This window comes from Mus caroli, unplaced genomic scaffold (assembly GCF_978045245.1).
Source record: "Mus caroli unplaced genomic scaffold, Mus_caroli_1 scaffold_16, whole genome shotgun sequence".
Taxonomy (NCBI): Eukaryota; Metazoa; Chordata; class Mammalia; order Rodentia; family Muridae; genus Mus; species Mus caroli.
Window position 1 is genome coordinate 85417919 of NW_028227271.1, and position 23463 is coordinate 85441381.

The window sequence follows — 23463 nt, forward strand, 5'->3', positions numbered from 1 at the left end:
TATACTATATCATATATATGCATATATAGTGCATATGATAAAATATATTATCATATGCAATAACTATCAGATATTGATATAATTATAGGAACTCTCTGGCTTCCTGTGTGTGTGTTCTAAAAGTCACAAGTTTATTATAATGTCACTTCTTGTGACCTTAATTTTAGAGTTTTGCATTTTCCACCTGGCATTTTAGAATTTTTTTTTAAAAAGGAAAAAAACTATGCTATGGAATAATGCACTGAATAATTACCCAAGGCAGACCATGTTTGTCACATGATGTGAGGTTTGCTGTGCCACAGAAAATTAAGCTGTTAGAGGCGGGACCTGGAAACACTTCTGTAAAAGGTTCATTTACACACACCGCTGTCCTGTTCAGGGCTTGGTGTGGAACACATTTATCATCAAACCAGTGTTTAAAGCCTAGTAAAACAATCCCCTCTATGTGCTTTTTTTTTCTTCTTCCACTCTCATGGCATTCAATGCTCAGAACAGCGTACTGGGGTCTTGGCTACGTGCGTTTGGCAGGTGGGCATTTCCAGCGCTTATTCCACAGCCTGATTTCACTTAAGGGCAAGAATAGGCTTAGCACTTAAGAAGTAATTGGCTTCGCTTTTTACAGAATCATAATTACTTCAACTAGCTTTAGAAGTTAAATTTCTCAAAGCATCTGAAATAGAAAATGCAATTGCAAGCTCACTGAGCTTGAAGAAGGATCTTGAGTTGAGCCGACAGCACAAACAATCAGATTCCAGAAGCTCCAAATTGGATCTCATTAGATCTGGGTGAAGACAGAGAAATAGAAGGCTTCCTCATAGGAAAAAAATATATTTTAAAATTGATGGACTCACATGACACTGTCATTTATAACTCACTAAACAAAGCAGGGTGTCTGGAAAGGCATGCGTGACTCTATTTCAGATCCTGGCTAGGATGATGAAGCTCAATTCATTATTTTAGTTAGAAGCTTTTAAAAAATGTTATCTGACTAGACTTCTCACATAATCCTGAGACTTTGGGTGACTTAGACGAGGTTTGAGTCTGTAATAATTGCCTCCAATATCTCCGACTGAAGGGTGTGTTGACTCAGTATTATATGCATGGAATTTTTAGGCAGTTTCTCAGCATGGTTCAGATGAAGTTGACGCTTCTTTTTAAAACTATACAGAGATGCTTTGCCTTACAATCGATTCAGCAAGGGATTGGGTATTGGGAGAAGGTTTGCAGAAGTGTGGGTATTTGGCTTTTTTAGTTCCTTTATTGTGTAACAGACTGCACCTTTAATTTAAGGCTCTGTTGTCACCATCTCAAATTTCTTAGTGATTTTTTTCCTTTTATTTATTATTTAGGGTTTGATAATATTCTTGTACTCTGAGGCAGGGCTTCCCCAACATCACAGTGATTCAGCCTTCTGGCCTTCTGAGTGTTGGGTATGTGTTGTCACATCTGGGTCCATAATGATTTTCAACAGTCTGCTAAACAATGACACATTCCTCTCTTTGGGAACGATATCTGCTGCAATTTTAAAAATGTATTCATCTCAGACTTTAACTTGCCATTTTCTAATTGGATGAACTATTGATTTTTTTTCTTTAAAGCAAGCACAGAATTAAGTGTTAGATTTAGAAATCAAATAATCAATTTGATTCCCAGTTTATCGCTTCTGGCAGTGCGACTGTAAAATTACAAAAATCTCCACAGACAGAGCTCTTCCATAAGATGAGGTTAATAAAAATATTAGCAAGAGAAATTCTAATTTAAAGATCTTGAAAGCAATCTATGCCGCTATCCTGCGCTGCTGTGGTCATGTGACCTTGCAGCTTGTTGCTTTCTAATTTTAGCTCTACTGAATCAGGTGGCATGAGGAAAAAACTGTAGGAAGATAAGCTTTGGCCTTTATAACATAAGTGAGAAACACTCAGCACTACATTTTGCTTGACAGAGAAATGAAGTGCCTAACTTCTTCACATCTCATCAGTTTTGCGCTTGCTTTCCCTCTACCTAGACTTAGCTTTCCCACAGTGCTGTGACTCAAACCCAAGACTGATACCCCAACCCCCACCCCAAGGCTCATTGTTAGAGTAAATTATTAGGAAGGTCATCATATAGCAGCATAAAATGATACTAATCTCAAGATACAAACATTCTCAATATAGAAATACAAGAACAATGAATGAACCCTACAAATAATAAAATGAATTAAGGCAGCCAACACATCTGAAAGGGAACTGGATGGAACTCGGGGAAAATAAGACACTCTAAAGGTCAGAAAGAAAAATTAGTTGACAGCTTCTAGAAAGGATTGGATTAAGCAGAAGAAAAGATAACAGAGTTGAAGTAACATCTTCTCAATTTTAGTGTCAGACAAAAAGAACAAACAACCAGGAAAGCATAAAGAGAAAATGTAAGAATGGTGTGGTACCCTTGAATAAGCATTTCCCTTACTGGTATATCTGAGGAAAAGGGCTAAATTTGAGGATGAAAACAAAACAAAACAAAACAAAACAAAACAAAACAAACCTCTTTAGTAAAACAAAATCAGAAAACTCCCCAAATCCAGGGAAAATCACAGCTCTCCATGTTCAAGAAGCATTTAGAGTCTAGGTTTAGATCTTCTAACCTATCTGTACTTCACCATGACATAGTTAAATAGTTAAAAGCTCATAACTAAGAAGGAATATTACAGTCTGCAACAGAGAGCAATGCTAAGTAAACTTAAAGGCAAATACAGTAGATAAATAGAAGATAGCTCAGAAAGAATTCTAAATGCCAAGAGAACTTGGAAGGTAATGTGTTCTGGTCCTGATAGAAAACAACTGCCAAACAAGATCAAGATAAGACTTTCTATACCTAGCAAAGTTGACTTCACCATCAAAGGAGAAGTAAAGACCTCCCAGAAGAAGGATAAATTAAGAGAGACCAGAGTTACAAGGTGCTTATAGAAATCCTTTACCCAAAATAGAAAGAATTTGGTAAGTGCTGTTATTAAGAACATGAATAAATTTCAGTAGAACAAGTGATATGATGCTAAAAAATTAAAAGAAAATATTACAAATACAGCAAACTGTCAAATTCACAATATAAAAAGAAGAAATAACCAAACTATATTAAAAACAACTTGAAAAAATCAGAATAATGTAATAAATTTATATGTCCTGGATGTTGTTACAACACTCAACTTTATAAAAAAACAAAACAAAACAAATCTGTAACAGAGATTAAAAAAATATGATTAGGCAATTCAATACTCAAGGGATGTCAAAATACCCAAGAAAGCACAGATATCATTTTACTATAGCTGCAATATGTTTAGCTGTGTTCCTCAGTTTAAAAATAAAGGAAATGATGAAAAATTGACATTTAAAAAAGTCATTTTAAAAAGCCCATTGAAATTTAATGTGCATAGAGAGAATTATTTCAACATAAAATAATCATACAAATATATGAAAATGCAGGAAAATTATTCAAAATTGAAATATTCATTAATTATAATTCCTTACTGATCTCAGCAGCTATAACGGTAAGATTGTGCCATTGAGATAATTCACGATCGAGTGGCTTTGATGTATAAAGTGATCCATTTCCAGAATGAATGTTAAAGATCCTGTCAAGGTCAGTATGGCGATCCAATGTAAATCTGAAAATAGGTAACAAAGAAAACACATGGTAACAATATTGATGGTTTGCAAGGACAAATAGTAAAATACAAAGTTATTTTGTACCTACTCAAAATTATAAGAAACTGCAGAGATGATGCAGAATATAACCTGTTTCAGCAATTGAAATGCATGCACATTTGTTACTCCAGGCCTGACCTGGGGCTTTATTTTGGGTAAGTATACAAGTTCTGCAAATGTCCACTATTTAAAGTATTGCCTGTTGCCATATAATATCAACAAATGTGGATGTATTTTGGGACACAGAGTAGTGTCACGTGTAGTTTCATTGTTAAATGACTGTACTCAGGAACCTAGTCTTCTGACTTGAAATACTCCAATTGCCCACTTTAAAGGGTCAATGTTAGAAACTCAGTCTCCTTATTAATGAGAACAATGGACTGCTTTCATCAGTGCAATACATTATCAACTGGTGATTTGTGGTACCAATCTAGCTTCAGGTTCTTTAATCACATGTATGATTATAAAATAAATGCCGTAATGCCTTTTAAAATTGATCCAGTCCAGTATAAGAAGTTCTTATGCATCTGTAAAGAGTAAAATCTTCATAAATAAAGGAAAGGAAATTCTTTTGTACCTGATCTGACATGTCATGCTATACGGCACTTGAAAGCCTAATGGCAGTATAACTCACGATGGTGGCATAATCAAGGTAAACAACAATATCTTTAGGAAACCACAGCTAAGCCATAATCAAATAAAGCAAATCATATATCACCACACCACGCAAGCCTTTAATCCCAGCACTCGGGAGGCAGAGGCACGCAACTTTCTGAGTTCGAGGCCAGCCTGGTCTACAAAGTGAGTTCCAGGACAGCCAGGGCTATACAGAGAAACCCTGTCTCAAAAAACAAAACAAAACAAAACAAAAAGAAAGAAAGATAACTCAAAATGTTCATCCTCTTCCCCCAGTCTTCCATGACTGTCCATCGTAGTTGAAGTAGTTTGCAACCTTATAATATAAACCATCCTGTATTAATCATCTCTGGTTTTTGACATTGTATTCTAAATTGTTTCATTACAAGGTTGAAACAGGAAATAAGGCAAGAAATTATCAAGCCTACTGCCAGTGTTACTCCAATCGGAAAGAAATTCTAGCTGACACTCTACTGAATACTACTTGACTCTCATGTGCAAACTTCTCTAAGTGAAAAATATATTCAAACATGAGAACAACCTGCCAATACTTACCAAAATGAAATGATATACTGAATTACGTAGTATGTTGTAAGACTGCAAAATCCATTACTTGTGAAGAAGTATGACGTGAAGTCGAAATGTTTTGATTAATACATAAAATAAGGGTAGTGCTAATCTCACTGGCTAATCTCAATTCAATTTATGTTTGTTTTTTTCTTGTTATTGTGCCTCAATTTAAAAAGAAATAGAATAATGTGGAAAATTATTTGTCAGTGTCTTAAAAGCAAACATAAGAGGTCTGCACTAAAATTTATTTTTATATTTGTGTGTGTACACTCATGTGTGTGGGCGTGCATGTGTGTGTGCATGCATGTGCATGCATGTTTGTGTGTGTGCATGTGTGTGTGTGTGTGTGTATACATGCCACAGTGTATACATGGAGATCAGAGGACAGCCCACTGCACTTGGGTTTCTTGTCCCATCATTTGAACGCTGAGATTTGAACTCTATTCATCATTCTGGAAGGAAGAGCTCTTATTAGCTGAGCCATCTCATCGCCCTAGATCTGTCTATTCAAATATGTTCATAGCATAATTTTATTTCTATCTCTTTATTGGCAAATTATGTGGCAATTTTCACTTTGTTTTTTCAAATTATTTCCAGGATAAGCTTAAACAAAATTCTTTGATTTATGCATAAACAATTCAGAATAACTGATAACATTCATACCATGTATAATGTAAACCATCCAACAAATATGACACTAATAACTATATTGTTTCTGAATATCTATAATATGTCCCTGATATAACTGGAGACTGAATTCTGTTGACACAAAATTTCGCAGATGCTGATGCTCAAATCTAAGATAACATAATATTCACACAACCATAAAAATATTCTGTAAGCTGTTCATTATTTCTAGATGTCACACAACTCCTAATACAACCTAAATGGACGGTGATACATTAAAGTCTTTAGTTACTCAGTCCAAACACAATATCTTTTTTCTAACCATTGTCTATTTCTATCCATTATATCACCTACAAATGCCTTACAACACCTACAATAATGTAAATATATGGGATCACATGATGAAAATTTTGTACCTATTCAGTAAAGGCAGAATTTTTCCAAATATTTTCTGTTTCCACCAAGAAAATGAAATCATTGGATATATAAAGCATAATTTATAATATATGCATGATTAGCATGATATATATCCATTTATTTAAGATACATATCTTTAGGTTCTGTCTAAATCATAATATCTAAGTTGATTTGTTTGCATTTTTTATATCTAAGGTAGAACAAAGTGAAAAATACTACAATCATGGAGTAAAGTCATTGTCCTATAGACCATTACAGCTGGCAGTACTCTAGTACTTAGATAAACATTGTCATTTAATATTTTACTTTATTGATGAATGCCCACAGATAGATTTTATGTATACTAATGATGAGTCTCTATGAAGACCCAAACTGATTTTATTTTGCTGAGAAACATCTTGTAATGATAACAATAATCCTTGGCTGAAATTTAACCCTCAAAAAACAGTATATATGTTCCTAGAATGTAGGATATTTGGGCAGGGTTCTTGGATCGCATACATAAACTCTGGGTTTGACTATAGAACTGCATAGTCTGGGTCTAGAAGCATGGGCCAGAAGAAAGTTAGAATTAGAAAGTTAAAATCAACAAGATCAGAACTTTAAGGTCCACTTTGGATACACTGTACAGTTGTGATCACTATGAGTTACATGAGACTGTTTTAAAACCAACAGGCAAAACCAACAGGTCATATTTTAAAATCTGTTTTGAAAGCTGGGACCAATAGCATGCTCTACTCTAATTGCATCTCTGCAGAGAAAATATTAAGTATTTAGTGGGGGAAAGTTAAATGTCTATATCATTAATTTTAAGAAAATTTAAAGGAAAAGAAAAATCTATAAAACAGCAATTTTGATAAATCATCTAGAAAAAAAAAACATTTATGGCAAAGTTCAGCTGGCAGTTGGGAGCACTGTGTGATCATCATGTACATTTCTCTTTTTTTCTGCCAGTACATAACTTGTGGTGGAATGCATGAATATAAGAAAATGTATTTGCATAAACTATATGAATAAATTACATGGAGAAATATATTGCTTTCTGCCTGGTACAATTACTCTTGAAGACTGGCAGAGAAAACAGAATTGTTCACTTGAGAACACTCAGAATCCCACAAAACATGAAACTAAAGGTTCTTCACATTTTAAAACTGAACAATTCATAAGAGTTCAGTAAGCAATTACAAAACAAACATTTGAACTCATACTTGAGTTGGTCACGTGAATGCAAATTCAGATTTCTGTGAACTAGGTAGAAGAATGAAATCCCAGACCCACAACAGACTAACAGATTAAAGGAAATGCTCATTTTCATGGTGAACAAGGAACACAGACACTTGTATTTCTTTAATGTACCAGTGAAAATGCAAATGAAAGGTTTGAATATTGTTCACTCTTACGTATCAATCCCATGTCACATGCCTTTAAAATTGCATAGAAAGAAAAGCAAAGAAAGTACAGAAATTATACTGTGGCTTCCGGAATATTCAAACATTTTTAAAGAGCTGTAAAAAGGAAAACAAAAACGCACAATAATGAAGCAAAACTGGAAGAAAATTTTCCTTTAATCTATAGAAGGAGTAGGCCTGTCTATGCTTTTTATTCAACCATGTATCTTTGATCTATATCCATGATCAAAATCGTCAGCATTTTAATGACTCAAAACACATGACATAAGCCATTAATGTAATGGAAAATGCAAAACCTAGAAAACCATAAAGCTGGAATATGTGTTGCCCATGACACTCAATCAAAACATCCCCTCAACTATGTGAACACCAAAATTAGGTAGAATTTACAGAGAAACTCTTGTAAGCATTGAGAATTTCTTGGTCCCTCTATGCCTTTCGACTCTGTTTCTTTTAATCTTAAATGTTGGCTGAAGTACCTGATGGGACTAGATGTAGAATCAGGATCTCTTGCCATTACAGTACCAATGATTGTGCCTACTTCAATATCCTCGTGAACCTCAAACAGATAGGAGGATCGACTGAAAACAGGAGGCTCGTCCACATCTTCTATGGAGATTTTCACAATTGTAGTATCTTTGAATGGCCCTAGATAATAAAAACGTGGATCCACATGGGTGTTTTCTGCCTCCACCTTCAGAGTATACAGTCTTCGGTTCTCATAGTCAAGTGGCTGTATGAAGGCAAAAATCATTAGTTAGATTTGGGGCAATGGGATGTCTGCTGTTCCCATGTTACATCAGGACTTAAAGATCCTGAAAGTTGTTCATTATAAAAAAATATTTTAAAAAATTGACTCTGTTTTAGAACATAGAAAAATAATTAGATTATTGCAGAAATTTGGATGAATATTAAATTTATCTCATAAGGGTAGGAATTTCATCTAAAAATGGGTTGATAAGTTGTAAACTTCTGTGTGTACATGTACTTGATGATATACAGGTTATGACTCAACTTTTTAAGGCAATAATTCCTAAATTTTAAAAATATGGAACGTTAAAAAAAAAGAAAAACTTTGTCAAAGTATTTCCATCAGTGTAATGGATTCATGGAACTATGAAGTCTTATGGGATTTCAAACTCTAATAAAACTCCAGCAGTTATAAGGCACATTCAAGATAAACAAAATGCTATAAAATGAGGGAAGAAATAGTTATATTAGCTTTATGAGAATACAATTTCATGATGTATTATAAAGCAAAGGAATGTTTGCAATTGAGATAATTTAGAGATCACAGATTGTAAACATAATTTCTTGACCTATAAATATTGCACAAAACATTCCTTGCTTAGTTTTTCTACATTGTTTTTTCACACAAGGAAATCAAAGATTCTGTGTGGATTATTGCTACTCCCTGGTTAATTATTGCTACTTCCTATTTATGATAAAAGTGACTTTCTAGCATAGCTAGTCACTTGGAGTAATAATTTGTTGTGTGTCCTTTGCCTTCAATATCATCCCAGGATAATTGTATTGGTTACCAATATCTCAGTGGTTACACTTCTCATGATATTTTTTGTATCTAAATAGAAATTTGCCTTATTTTTCTTGTAATGATGGAGCCAACTGGAAAAAAAAAAAACCTGGCTACCTCTAAATTCTATCACTGAGCATATGTTAGCAGTAGATTTAATTTATATAGCAGAAGGGGAAATGTGAACAATTAAATTATGTTCCAATCCATTCTGTCTCTTTTTATTAGCAACTCTAATTATTGGCTCATGCATCTGGATAGCATGCTATTTTTATGCCCCCAACTGTGATGATATATTTCCATTATTAGTTATTAACTGCTCTTTAAGAAAACATTGTTTTTACCGTGGGGTTTAATAACATGGCTCAAAAATATAATTACACATATATAAACTTGCCTGTTTTCTTTTTCAAATCTCAGGTTTCATGTTACAAATAAGGGCATATATTCAGAATGTCTAACAAGCTCTCATACTAGAGCCTTCTCATTTACGTGTAATGTAAAACCCAACTGAACAAGACCGTGGAGTTTCCTTTCGTAGCTAATGTAAGAGCAAACAGCACACAAGGAAATGTCTACTCCCTTGACAGAGATACTGGTTTTTGGTGAATCTGAACACCTTTTTTACAGTGATGATGCCTTCCTGTGTGTCCTTCTCAGTTATAATGTCAAACATATCTGTGCCATCTCCATCAATAATGCGGTAATCCACTTCAGCATTTTTCCCCGTGTCAGCATCAGTGGCTTTTACACTTCCCACAGCTGTGCCAACTGGAGAGGATTCAAGAACTCTGAGATGGATGGTGTCTGGACAGAACAAAGAAAATGTATAAATGTTAATATGCATATCTATATATGTGTGTGTATATATACATACTACTGCATTACCATATGTACACATATATGTACACATACACACATGTATACATATGTATGTATGTGTATGTATACATATGTGCATACATAAGATTTTTAGAGAATATTCAAAGTAAAGTACATGTAAAATGATATTGTATAACTTATGCTCTATGTTAGATGTTGATAAACTAGTACTTTGACTGCACTTATGAAACCTAGGAGAAAAATGTGGGTCTTTGTGGATACTGTCCTGTATATGACGTTCTTAATAGTACCAACTGCTAATAGTATCAGGATTTTTGAATTTGAAAATTAAATTATTTTATTTCACTAGTGTCTGGGTCCCGAATGGCACCTGCATGTGTTTACATAATCAGAACCAATCACCTGATGCAGAGTGAATATTTGCACTTAATATTTTCCCAGGCTATGTGAAGTTATTTACATCTCCTCCTTTGGCTGGAGATCAAGACAGTTCAGAACGGCACGGAACCAGTCACAATGTATAGGGATCTCATTTGTATTTGTGACAACAAAAATAATGCACAGTCTCTGTCGGAAATAAAAGGATGCCCTTCACAGAGTATATAAACTAGATTCTGAAAAAAAAAAAGCCTCTTTCCTTGTGGAGTAAAACATGGGTATATCTAAGTCCTCGGCATACCTGCAGACATTTCCAACATGAACCTCCCCTACCACTAATGTGATTTATATTTTAACACCTGGTAGTAAACTGTAATTTCTGATGGGTTAATCAGCTGCAAGCACACTTCTGATTATAGCACCCACGTGGATGGATCTTAATTCTCTTTAGTATACAAAATAAGGTCCAGACCTGTTAAATTATCCTGGCATTGCCTTAGTATTTCTTTCTTGAGGTCTTTTACCTTTACTTCTAGTGTTACTTCTGTGAAAGATCTGTAGTAAAGAACGACTTAAATATTTTTTTCTGGACAAAAAACTTTTTAGGTCATTTTTTTATATTTATCTCATATTAACTTGTATATGATAAATTATTTCCCCATTATCCTCAAATATTATCATTGAGGTCACCAATTTTAAAAAAAGAAAAATGTCCTTGAAATGTGGTCTTGCAGGGGCCTTGTAATTCTATAAAAGGGGCCTCAGCACAAGTGACATTTTTTGTGTTTTTTTTTCAAACTTTGTTTTTTTATTCACAGTACATCCCAATTGCACCCCTGCCCTCCTCTCCTCTCAGTCCCGCCCTTACAAATCCCTCATCCTATTACTGGCATTCCCTTCTCCTTACAGAAGGGAAAGCCCACTAGGTTATCACCCCATCCTGGGACATCTAAGCACGACTAAGCACCTTCTCTCTGACTGATGTCCAGTCAAGTAGTCCAGGTAGGGGGAGAGGATCCTACGGCAGGCAACAGAGACAGCCCTCCCCCCAGCCCACTTCATGGGAATCCACATAAAGACCAAGCCATACATTTGCTACAAATGTATGGGGGCCTTGGTCTAGCTTGTGCATTGGCTTTGGTTGATGGTTCAGTCTCTTGAAACCCCCATGGGCTCAGATTAGCTGACTGTGTAAGTCTTTCTGTGGTATCCTTGACCCCTCTTGCTCAGTTGGCTTGCTCACATCATTGGCTCCTGGCTTGCTCAGTTCTATCTCCCTGTTTTTCACCCAAACTCCTTGAGCTCCTTCTGATGTTTGCCTATGGGTCTCTGTATCTGTTTCCATTGCCTCATGGTTAAAGCCTCTCAGGAGACAGTTATGCTAGGTTCCTGTCTACAACCATGGCAGAGTATTATTAATATTGTCAGGGGTTGGCTCTCTTCCCATGAGATGGGTCTTAATTTGGGCCAGTCGTGTATTGGCTGCTCCCTCCATCTCTGCTTCATCTTTATCCCTGTGCATCATGTAGACTAAGATAAAAAAACACAAGATGACTGAAAAGGATGGTGAGGCTGTGATGAAAGGGGAACACTCCTCCATTGATGGTGGGAGTGCAAACTTTTACAACCACTTTAGAAATCAATTTGAAGTTTCTCAGAAAATTGGAAATAGCTCTACCTCAAGAACCAGCTGTACCACTCCTGGGCATATACTCAAAAGATACCCCACTATACCTCAGGGACACTTGCTCAACTATGTTCATAGGGGGTTTATTTAAAATAGCCAGAAACTGGAGACAACCTAGATGTCACACAACTGAAAAATGGATAAACAAAATGTGATATACTACACAACTAAATATTCAACTATTAAAATCAAAGACATCATGAAATTTGCAAACAAATGGTTGGAACTAGAGAATATCATCCTGAGTGATTTAACATAGACCCAGAAAGACAGGAATTGTAAGTACACTTAGACTTTAGCCATAAAGTTCAGGATAACTATGCTACAAGTGACTTTTTTACAACATAATGTTGGAGCTCAGTGTAGTCTCATACATGATGTTCTATGTATTATTATATGTACTTCCAGTATCCCAATGGAGACAGCAAGATTTCACTCCTGATTTGGCTACTCTCCTACTGATGCTATTTCTTCCTAACTGTTTTTTTTTCCTCTGGAACCCCTGAGCCCTGAGTGGCCCAGTGTCTCAGCTGGAACTCTCCTTCATGTACCTGTTCAAAAGCAAACTTACTATGAAATCACTATATAGTAGATGAAAAGACATGATCAAAAACAGAATATTTCTGCTGTTATATTTTCTTTCCCATTCTATTGATTAACACTTATTTTCCATCTGTGAACCATGAAAGTAAATAGACTTTGAGTATTTTTTTCAATATGGTATTCTCAGTGGGTTCTTTTGACTTTTGTTATAAAATATTAACATTTATTTGCAGTTTAGATATAGTAGTTGACTATTGTGTAGAAGTTTCATAATTGGTTTATGAAGTCCTATGTCTTTCTAAATTGAATCAATGGTTGAAAACTTAAAAGCCCACAATACACTCCACATTACACAGCTAGAATTTTGAGGTAGCGTATTGGTTAAAGGACTTACAGTACAAACTAGAGGCCAAGTTAGGGAGAGACAGGATTGCAATTAAGGACATGCTCACGTGTGCTTATGCTGCCTCATTGTAAGTACATACAAGACATACAAACATGAGAGGAAAGGACAAACTGAAAACTTTAAAACAATAGAAAATTAACTTCTATAGCATGTAAATAAGGCACAAACACTGGGCCACTGAGACAGGAGTGGGTGGGGAGGTGGGGGAGCACCCTCATAGAGGCAGGAGAAGGAAAGAGGGGATAAGGGGATAGTGAAGGGGAAACTGGGAAAGGGGATAACATTTGAAATGTAAATAAATAAAATAACCAATAAAACATGAAAAAAATCCAAAGAATTAGCAGAAAATTCCAAATGGTTTGTAACAGATGCACTCAAGGAACCTAAACACACTATGCAAAGAGAAAACAGGACGAGAGAGAAATGTATTACTTTACACAACCATGAACAGAGAATGAAAAAATGAGTATTAAAATTAATATTATGGCATAAGAAACTAACCCAACACTCAAAGAAATAAGTGCTAAAATAAAAACAAGGAATCATGAAGCTGTAAACAGTCACACACATACAAATCCCCCACAAAACTAGCCAACTTATTTTTAGAGACTTATCTAAATAAACAGATATTTAACAATTATGGTCTGACCTCCTTTGTTTTCCCTTTCTGATACTTCTAAAATAGTACTTTATGCATTTATCTCTTCACAAAAGCATTCTTTTTAAATGTCAGTATTTTCAACAGCGGCCTCTGGACAGCGTTTAGCTGCGTCACGTGGTGTCTGTGGCTTGTGACTGAGAAAGCGATTGTTGATTACTTGCTTACACTCTCCCTGCCAGTTTTCTCTGTCAAGTTAATATGCATTTATTTATAATTTATGTAATCGATGGCTCTTTTATGGAAAATGCCTTGAGTTTGTACAAATATCTTTATGTCTCATCGAAAATCTTCACCCTAAGTTTTGCATCAATCAGTGACATAGGCAACATAATTAATTGGGATGAATGATGGTGATCTTGATTTTCTATAGCTTAATAATATTATTTGCAATTCTATGAAAGAAAGCACTCTTTTTACCCCATCCATTATTGCTTGTTTTGTAATTATAGAGATTATTAGTGACCAGTTTGGCCTCAAGAAGAGTTGATTTGCTCTGTTATATTTTCTTTATTGTTTCCCTCTATCCCATAGAATACTACAATTTCCTATTGCAATTCTTCTAGATTTGACATCGGTCAACTGCCCACTTGCCTTCAATTTTTTCTTTCTCACATTCTCCCATAATTACCTAAATCTTAAGAAGAATGTATTTTATATTGTTCTAATAAGTTTCCTGCCCAAGGCAAAAAATCAAGTAGGTATTCATATAGTTTTAGTTTACCAGAAAAATAATTCAGAAAATTTTAATGAAGTACAGTGTTCTAGAATCACAGATCATTATATTCCTGTGTAGTAATATATAAGTATGTTAAAGGCAAAAGGAAGTTACTTTTATCTACTTGAATAAAAATCTAATACATTTTTGAGAAGATAATTCCAATAGCACTAAGTTAATATCTTTCAGTATACCATCTTATCTTTCAAAAAAGCCACATGTACATCTCTGCAAAAAGAGATTTTCAGTGCTATGGTTAGTAATCAGTAAAAAAGCTGATACAATCCAATGGCAGTGTAGGAGTTCTTAAGTCAGAGTATTGCTACACTAGAGCTAATGACATGACTTGACTTTTAAAAAAAATTAAATTTGCCATTTATTCAGTTTTTTTTTTCTATTTTACCTATTGTTCTTTTATATACTACAACCTGACTGCCAGTCTCACCCCAAATTTTCTTCTCCCAGGCTCTTTTCCTTCACTCTCCTCTTTTCCCAGATTACACCTCTCTTTGTCTCCTCTCTCAAAAGATCACACCTTCCATGGACATCAACCAAATACGGCATAACAAGCTACAGTAAGAATAGACACACATACTCACATCATGGCTGGATGAGGTAACCTAGTAGGAGGGAAAGGGTCTCAGTGGAACATGCCTTGACTTCTAATCTCATGTTTGAGTACCAGTTACACACTACTTCTGAAAGTTACTGCTGAGAAAGGTGTAGAATTCCGTGATATTAACTTTCAAATCTTTCTTTTCAAATATTATTTACTAATGTTGGTGTTTTCCCACTCGTACTATGAGCATAGTCTTGACTGAGTAGTGTCATTTTTAAATCTGAGGATTTGGAAAAAATAAGGCAAGGATTGCTTGATAGACCTGAACTAAATGAACTACCAGAGAGTAATTATATTATAGAATAATAAAAAAAAATAAAACCTAACCAACTTGTAGCTAGAGGCTACAAAATTGGATAAATATTAAGAAAATGAAAGATTCACTCAATAAAGCCATTAAACTGGGCTTGTTTTTCACAATGTTAGCTTAATAATTTAGTCTGATCTTTTAACTGAAAATGTGATTAATGTCTTTATGTTATACAAAGGCATATATATGATATGTATCATCTTATTATATATATATGTATATATATGTGTGTGTGTGTGTGTAATAAAATATATAGTTTTCAAACTGCAACAAAATGGTGAGCATGAGAAGTAGACATATTATTTTTGCCTGTGTACATTTGTCATGCTGAAATAAAGTTATCATAATTTTGATAGGTCCATGAAGCTCTAACAAATGGTGGTCAATTCTTTAAAACCTACAAGAAAGTTACTGAGGTAGCAGATAGACTCCACAATAAAATCGAAGTAGCTGGATATCTTGTCTCACAGCTATAAATAGAACACTTGAGAGGATGAGGAAAGGGGGGGCGATTGCCATGAGTTCTAGGCCATAGGGTATACCAGAGATAACAAAATGCTTCCTATAAAGTTTAAAGAAGAATTGTATACAGACTGGCCCCTAAATGCAGCATTTCAAATTCACAGCTTGGTTTCAGATAACCTGGCCTACTAGATTTTTACAGACATAGATAGTTTTAACTATGAGGGAAGCAGAATAACTGCCACATCTAAAATAGGTTAGGAGTAGGGTTTTAAAGCAGTCTAAAATTACTTCAGACAGAATCTGTACACTAGAAAGAAAAGACTCGTGCCAACACTACCTGGGGGTTCCTTCTTGGTGGTTTCTTAGACCTCTGTCTTCAAGAGCTTTCTTTTGAAAATAAGAACTAAAGGACATGTATAAGGTGGGAGCAGTATATTTTAACTCTCTGAACATTTAGTTAGATAGAGTTCAACCTTAAAGCCACAAAAAGTAAAGAATTTTAACACACCCATACACACAGAGAGACACATTAGATGTGATATCAAATAAGGAAAGACTAGAGGCCATGTATGCGAGAGAGAGAGAGAAAGAGACAGAGAGAAACAGACACAGAGAGAAACAGAGACAGACAGACAGAGAGACAGACACACACTCAGAGAGAGAGAGAGAGAGAGAGAGAGAGAGAGAGAGAGAGAGAGAGAGAGAGAGAGAGAGAGAGAGAGAATTTGGATTGGGCCTGGCATAGGCTTTAGAAACCTCAAGCCCACCTTCAGTCACATACCTCCAAGAAGTCTACATAAGGGTAGGGGTTGGAGAAAGATGAGAAAGGAAAAAAATAATGTAATTATATTTTAAATTCAAAACCAATAAAAATCTTTAAAAACTATGAAACCATTAAACAATCAGAAATAAATTTTAAAAAGAAGAAAAAATTTTAAGATATAGAACAATAGGTCAAATGTTTTTTGGACACACACACACACTATATATATAATAGTGTGTGTATATATATATATATATATATACACATATATACATACATATGTATATATATACATATATTACACACATGTGTGTGTACATTCATAGTCATTTAGATTTTTATAAGTAGATGCCCCCATAATTTTAGTTAGCATACTGGGTCTGTCTTTTGTCTACAATAATTCCATCTGCAACAATCCTACAAATATACACATACACATCTACTGAATGTTTCTAAAATGTGTAAATTAATTTATAAGTCAATATAAGTCAATGCATTGTTGATTGTCATCATGAATGATTTCTGAAATAAGAAGCAGTTAAGATCTGGTAAAATAAAAGGTAAGAATATGAATAAGTCATTCTACACTCAAAAATTTATAAGTAAAAAATAATGCAAAGAAATAAAACATGTTATACATGATGAGAACATAGTTTAGTGCCTATATTAACAAACATATGCTAAAGGCTCAAAGAACAACAAACACAGATGGCCGAGTAGAAAAATTAGGTTTGATGTGGAAAACCATTTACAGAGAAATAAATCATAAAAATAGATACGCAGTGTGCCAAACCAGAGCTATGAAATTACAAATTAAAAGGATGATTTGAAATTTTTTTATACCTACTGAACTTATAAAAATCAAGCCTTAGATTTTATAAGTAGATGCATCCACATGTATAATACACGTGTGTGTAGACAGTCTACATATTTATAAGTACAGGGCATCCATTGACAAATCTAACATGAAAAGCACCTTGTACAACAGTTGCCCTGTTTAGTCTAACAGAAGGTAAATTAGGCACAGGGATTTTGGTTGTATATGTTTCCTGAGACTCCCAGATCTGTCAGTTCCCTATGTGCACATCACCTGAGCTTTGGGCGTATCTACCTTGAGGCTATAAGTGCTATTTACAACCAGAACCTGCATACTGGGGCCATAACTGTCACGAACCTATGAGGTCTAAGTTACATATTTCAAAGAAGGTCACAGTTGACATTCTGGGTAGTAAAAGTATTGAATTCAGCTCACAAAAGGAAAAGGTAATGGGAATATATATTGTGGAAATGAATGCCTCACAGTTACATAAGCATTGATATCTGCAAAGATGCAGAAACAAAGCACAGAGTGGTTGCTTTACAAATAATAATCAGACCAAACCCAGAAAATCCAAATATCAAAATCAAGTGAATGAATGAATAGCCAAGCACATAAACATACCCCCAACTCCCATCTGGTAGGCTGGGCTTTCACCTATGTTCCTGTGCCAAAGAGGTAATGACCAGTAGGTACAGAGTATCGACATGAAATTGAAAAGTCATGTTTTGACTGAAGGACATCTGGTGATGAGGCAAGGAGCTGATGGAGAAGAGTCTCCCATGACAGGAGTTTGTGTGCAACAGAGTCTTGTAGCTAGCTCCTGACTACAATGAAACTTCAGTTTGTTTCTTTTGTGTTTTTATAGAAATGGTGATTTTTTTCCCCCAAAACAAAAGTATAATGCTGCTTGAATCAGAAGAAGATTAATACACAAGAGGGCAAAGCTGCCTTTTTTTTTTAACTTGAAAAGATTGCAAAGGGACAATGAAGTTTTTAAGAGTCATGTCCACCCATCTTCACAGAGAGTTCTGAGCGTCCTCTTTCTCCCTCCCCTATTTAACTTCCATCTCCCAGTCATGGTGGGTTTTGTCTTTCTACCCAACAAAAGTTAATGTTTAGATGTTGGTCTTGGTCATTTGCCAACTAATTTTAAAATAAAGGAGGCACTGTATATACTTTGCATAAAGCCACCCCCCTGAAAAATAAAAAAAAGGAAAAGTCATGTTTCTGAAATTTAAAGAAATTATACATTTTCTCTACTGTGAAACTATCTTTGTGAACCTCCAAGAATAAAAGAAACTTGCTATAAAAACTGGAGTACATTGAATAGTATATGGTTTGACCTCTTTGATATAGACCCAAAATACTATTACAAAAGTAGTGATCATGCCAATAAAGCCCACAAAACCCCTACTCTGCCCAAAGAAGTATAGGCAACTGAAAAACTCTGGGAATGGAAGAGAGGGAGTTCCCTGGGAAAAGGTCACCATTAGTGTCCGGTGCCAAACAATCAGCTCTGAAATCAGGTGTACAAAAAGAAGTCTATGAGTCAAAGTGATTATATTTAGGAATAATATTCTCTATGAACATATATATGTATACAAATAAATAGTTTAAAGAAGAAAGAAAATAAAAAAGAACCCCTGAAATTAAAGGAGAGGTAGGTAGGGTATATGTGACAGTTTGGAGTGAAGTAAAGGGACAGAGATATGCAATAAAATTATAATATCAAAAGAAATCACCGAAGCAAAAATAGCAGATGAATCAACATAATATTAATAGTAAGCCAGGAGAGATTAAGTGGGCTAGAGGGTAAATAAAACTAATATATAACTTAGAATTACACATGAGGGAATGAACTCAACTGTCACTGGGACTTTTCTAAAAGCATGCTAGAAAATTAGCAATGTCATGGAAATTTGATGATAAAATTATTTTGGCCCTTGAATGTTTACTCTAACCACCATATTAATTAAATTTGATTCCCTGAGGAAGACAGTTTCATATTCAGCCAATTCCTTTTGGTTCTTTTTAAGTAACTTGGTGAGGAATGTATCCCAGGAAACAGAGAGCTAAATCAAGACCTAGAGGTCCAAGAAATTCATGAGCATACTGTCTACAAAGAAATGAGAAACTGCCTGAAACATGAAGTTAGCCCAACTATAGAAATGTACAAAAATCACTGAGCCTATGATCGGATAGTCACACCAAGGGTTCTAGGACTGCTGCTGTGGACTTGACCTGCTCAGTGGAGAAAATGAAACTAATGAACCTAGTTGGAGCACTGGCACCCGTTTTGCTAAACTACCAAGAAATAAAAAGAATACACGTTTCAGAAACCTGTAGATTAACCCTATATCACCTTGAAGGAGGACCAGTTTAAATCCATTGCTTGTGAGGAATTAAATTATAAAAGATGAAATATGGAGAGGGCACAAATGTATTTTGTTTAGATGAATTTAAGTCGTCTTCTTAAGGAGTCTGGGAAGGTGGCTCAGTGGGTCGGAGAGTGTGATGAACATGCAGAAAGGATGTGGATATAGGAAGGACAATAACTCCAAGAGCAAAAGGAGCAGTGGCATGAGGCTCATTGAGACATTTTGGCTGCCCAAGAGAATCCATGTCATAGAATAAGGTTAAGAGTAAAAACAGGGAACCCCAAGACCTATGCTCACCTCCTTGTGAGCATAGCCCCACCTGTATGCAGAATTCCCATGCAACTTTAACACACACACACACACACACACACACACACACACACACAAGGGATGAGGAAAAAGGCCAAGAGAAAGAAAAGAGAGAAAGTTCTTTGTTCCATTAATTTTAATTTCGTGTGGATTTCACCGTGGGTATGTGCCTGAGCCTTTGTCCTACATTTTTATTTTTGGCTTGGATCTCTTTGATTGCTTAGCAGCATGTGCTTAGATCTGAAAGTCTGTTCACTTTTAACTTGGTATCTTGTATGTCTGTTCAAGTATTGAAAGTTATCAGTTCATTTAACTTCTTGGTTAGCTTAGAGACAATATTCATTATGGGATTTGATACTGTTGAGGTAGTACTATTCATGCTGATTTTTAGTAGCTTCAACAACTTACACAGAAAAGGGAATACGTTTTATTGGTTTAAAATACACCCAACTCTTTTGAATTTATTGATATCATTATATTGGCTATCATCAGTTCTCATCCATTAGAAAGTATTTATGTAAATGAATATAAAGATACATTAATTTTTTTCCCTCTGTACTCAAAGGAAATTATCTTCAAATTGTTCCAGAATTTTCTGGAAAAAAATGACTGAATTCACTCATCAAAATAGTGTAAAGTTAGTTCTGACAAATAAACCAAAGAGTTTCATGAAAAAAAATCCCCATGCTGGCCCACACTCCCCGAAACTGCCTTTTGGTATGGCATCAGTCATTAGCTAATGGGAAGCATTCTTCTTCAGTGTTCTGCAAATATAATTTAGAATGCCTTCTTTGGAAACACCTTTTGCTCATAACCAATTTTAAAGGTTCATTTGTGAGCTTTAAATATAGGAAAGCGTGATGCATCAACACTCTACTATTTATTTCTGAGTTGCTTATGCTGCTCACAGTATCTCGGTTTGTCATACAAACTGATACTGCTTTAATCGAGAGCCAGTCTGTTCTCTTTCCTGGGTTAGTCTCCATGCGAGTCGAGAGGCAGAGAACTGGAGTGAAGAAGCTAAGATTCTTATGTACACACTGACAAAGGCAAAGGAACACAGCCCTGGTGTCCATCTCGTTTCATTTCTTTTTAAAGACATCTATTTGCATGCTACTTATTTTTTATCTTACACTTGATGGAGCTTTAATTATGTGGCTAGCTTTTCTATCAATTTCAATTTATAGTTGTTTGAAATTCATTCCCAGGTGTCAACTTGAATCATCTGCTTCTCCTTTAATGATTAGGGTGCGCAAATATTTCTTCCTGGTGAGGATGCTCTTCTGATGGTTGTTAGCTCAAGCACCTGGGTCTGCATGTAAGACGATGCTGCAAAGAGGCCTTCCCAAAAACAGCAACCCATGTAGTGCCATAAAGTAGAACACTTCCAGGTTGATACTGAAAACCTCCCATGACACCAGAATTGTCATTATCCAAAACTTCAGTCACCTTTGAGGCATCCTTAGGTTTTCAGTATTTCAGAATGTTGTCCAAGGTCACGTGCTCTACTGTGCATTTCACTGACAGGGTTTCTGTGTTGCAGGATTAAAATCTTTGCAGATTTTTTTTGTAGTCAAATTAAAAACAATTGACAGTTCAATTTAAGTAAGGGACATTATATAAAGCATAATCAGACTAACAGGTGTGACGGGTGACGTCCTTTAGAACAACAAATGAAATGCCAGAAATCAGTCCAGACAGGGACAAGGGCAAATTGCTTTTCTTCAGGTTTTGAGCTTAGGAACAAATAGCTGCTATTTTGTTTTGTTGATAACAACAAAAAATGAGGTTGAAAGAGATAATTTTTCTTAATCCTTTGTTCTCTGCCCTTGTTGCTATCACATTTACATAAGAAGTTTCTACTTTTCAAGGTGAAGGTTTTTGAAAATGCTCCACATATACGAATCAACAAAATAATTTAACATTAGTTTAATTTTTTTATTTGCTTTGTGTGTAATCTTGTTGCAACATCTCAGAGCTGTATAATAATGGCAAACAATACTTGCTTTAAGAAAAATGACACAATTATGCACGTTTATAAACCATTCCATTGTATAATGCTCAAAAGATGTTTTTTAATGAGCTTAACAGGAAGAAATTAAAAACAAGATAAAGCTCCTTGGAGGCAGTGCAGGGTAGTTAAGGAAATTATGCAGTGCTAAATGGGCGTTTAGGAGAAAGCAGAGGAGATTTGAAAGTCACACTGGAGACTGACAAACTGCTAAGGCTTCCGATTTGAAGACTCTCACCAGAGGAGACAGAAAACGAAATCTGTGAGCACAGGAGACAGAATCACCAGCTTAGTTTGGGGCATTTAAGTTAAATTGGAGCCAAAAGCCAGGCTGGATATTTTCGTTTCCTCCCTATGCCCTTGGGGAAGGGAACATGACAACACTTTAGATAGGCTACCATTGATCTCCCAAGTCTATAGAATCTATCTTGACATTTCATCGCAATTGTCTGTCAGTATATTGCATCAATACACAGGACTGTGACTCATAGAAACATAAAAGTGTGCAAGACTGGGGAGGTTAGGATAAACTTTAAGTTAGTCTGCCATAAACAAAGGATTGCCTTGTACTTACTGGCAAGTCCCTTTCCCATCTCACCTGGAGTTTACGTGTTATTAAAACCTCCTTAAGAACAGCATAGGTGTATTTGCACAGAAAATTCTTCTCCGTTTTCTAGAAACCCTTTTGTACAGCAAATTCATATCCATATTCCAGTACTGAGAGTGTTGTCGAAGTTAATTTTCTAAGACAGCACAAAACAGGGGCTCTGGTTCCCATTATGACCTATATGATAACTGCTAAGTAGGTTAGTGTAAGGCAATTTCCATGGGAATAACTAGGCTCTTCCAGAGAGATGCCGCTTCTTCCATAGAATCCTCTTAAATAATGACATTATTTCATTACACATGAAAACTTGACTAATTCCTCTTGCTTTGCCACCCTAAACGTGTGATTTCACCGACATGTTACATGGTCTTATCTCAGATTCACATTTTTCTCCAACTTTTATATATTTACAATCCATATTTTCTGCCACATCAGAATTCAACTTGAAGTTGTTCTCTCTCCTTCCATCAACCTGCCCCTGCCTGGCTCCCTCCCTCTCCCCAGACAAGCTTTTTTGGTAGAAAGCTTCCAAAGCTTCAAAGTACTTTTTTATTGGTACCTTTGCCTTTTATCCCTCAAATCTTTTCTTGACCTGGTTACTCACTCCTGTGAATCACACACTTAAGGGATGCTGTGATCTCACTTCCCTCCTCCCTCCAGCCTTACTTCAGACACAACTCCAGTTGCCTTGAACCCTGGGGTCCAGTCAAGTCAATTTACACACCTGATACTGAGTGCTACCATTATTTATTTTACCTTCCCTAACAATGGCGACAAGGACAACAATAGCAGCCACTCTGTTGCTGATCTTCTGCTTGAAAAGCTTTACTATGTCTTAGAAGAACTTTTAAATAACGATTTAGATTGATCTTTTGACAATTCAAAATAAATTGTCACTTGTGCTTTTGGCATTAATAAAAATATAGCACACATGTTTTATCAACTATTATTTATATATATACATATATATGCATAAATCGTGTGTACTTTTGTTTATAATATGAATACATTTTGAATGTATTTGCAGGTGCGTGAACCTTCTTGTAAAAGCCGAGAATCACAGGCAATTGTGAGCCAC

At 35.4% G+C, this 23463-nt stretch overlaps 1 protein-coding gene across 2 annotated transcripts in view; it reads right to left on the reverse strand.

The window, feature by feature from the left end:
* Nucleotides 1-23463, reverse strand: part of LOC110310190 (cadherin-10) — a 191020-nt gene that overhangs the window by 18210 nt on the left and 149347 nt on the right. For both annotated transcript variants that reach the window (XM_021182917.3, XM_021182916.3), the window contains exons 6-8: nt 9490-9677; nt 7816-8069; nt 3501-3637 (exon numbers count right to left, since the gene is read on the reverse strand). In XM_021182917.3, the coding sequence (XP_021038576.1) occupies nt 3501-3637; nt 7816-8069; nt 9490-9677 (579 nt within the window). The remainder of the gene's footprint in view (nt 1-3500; nt 3638-7815; nt 8070-9489; nt 9678-23463) is intronic.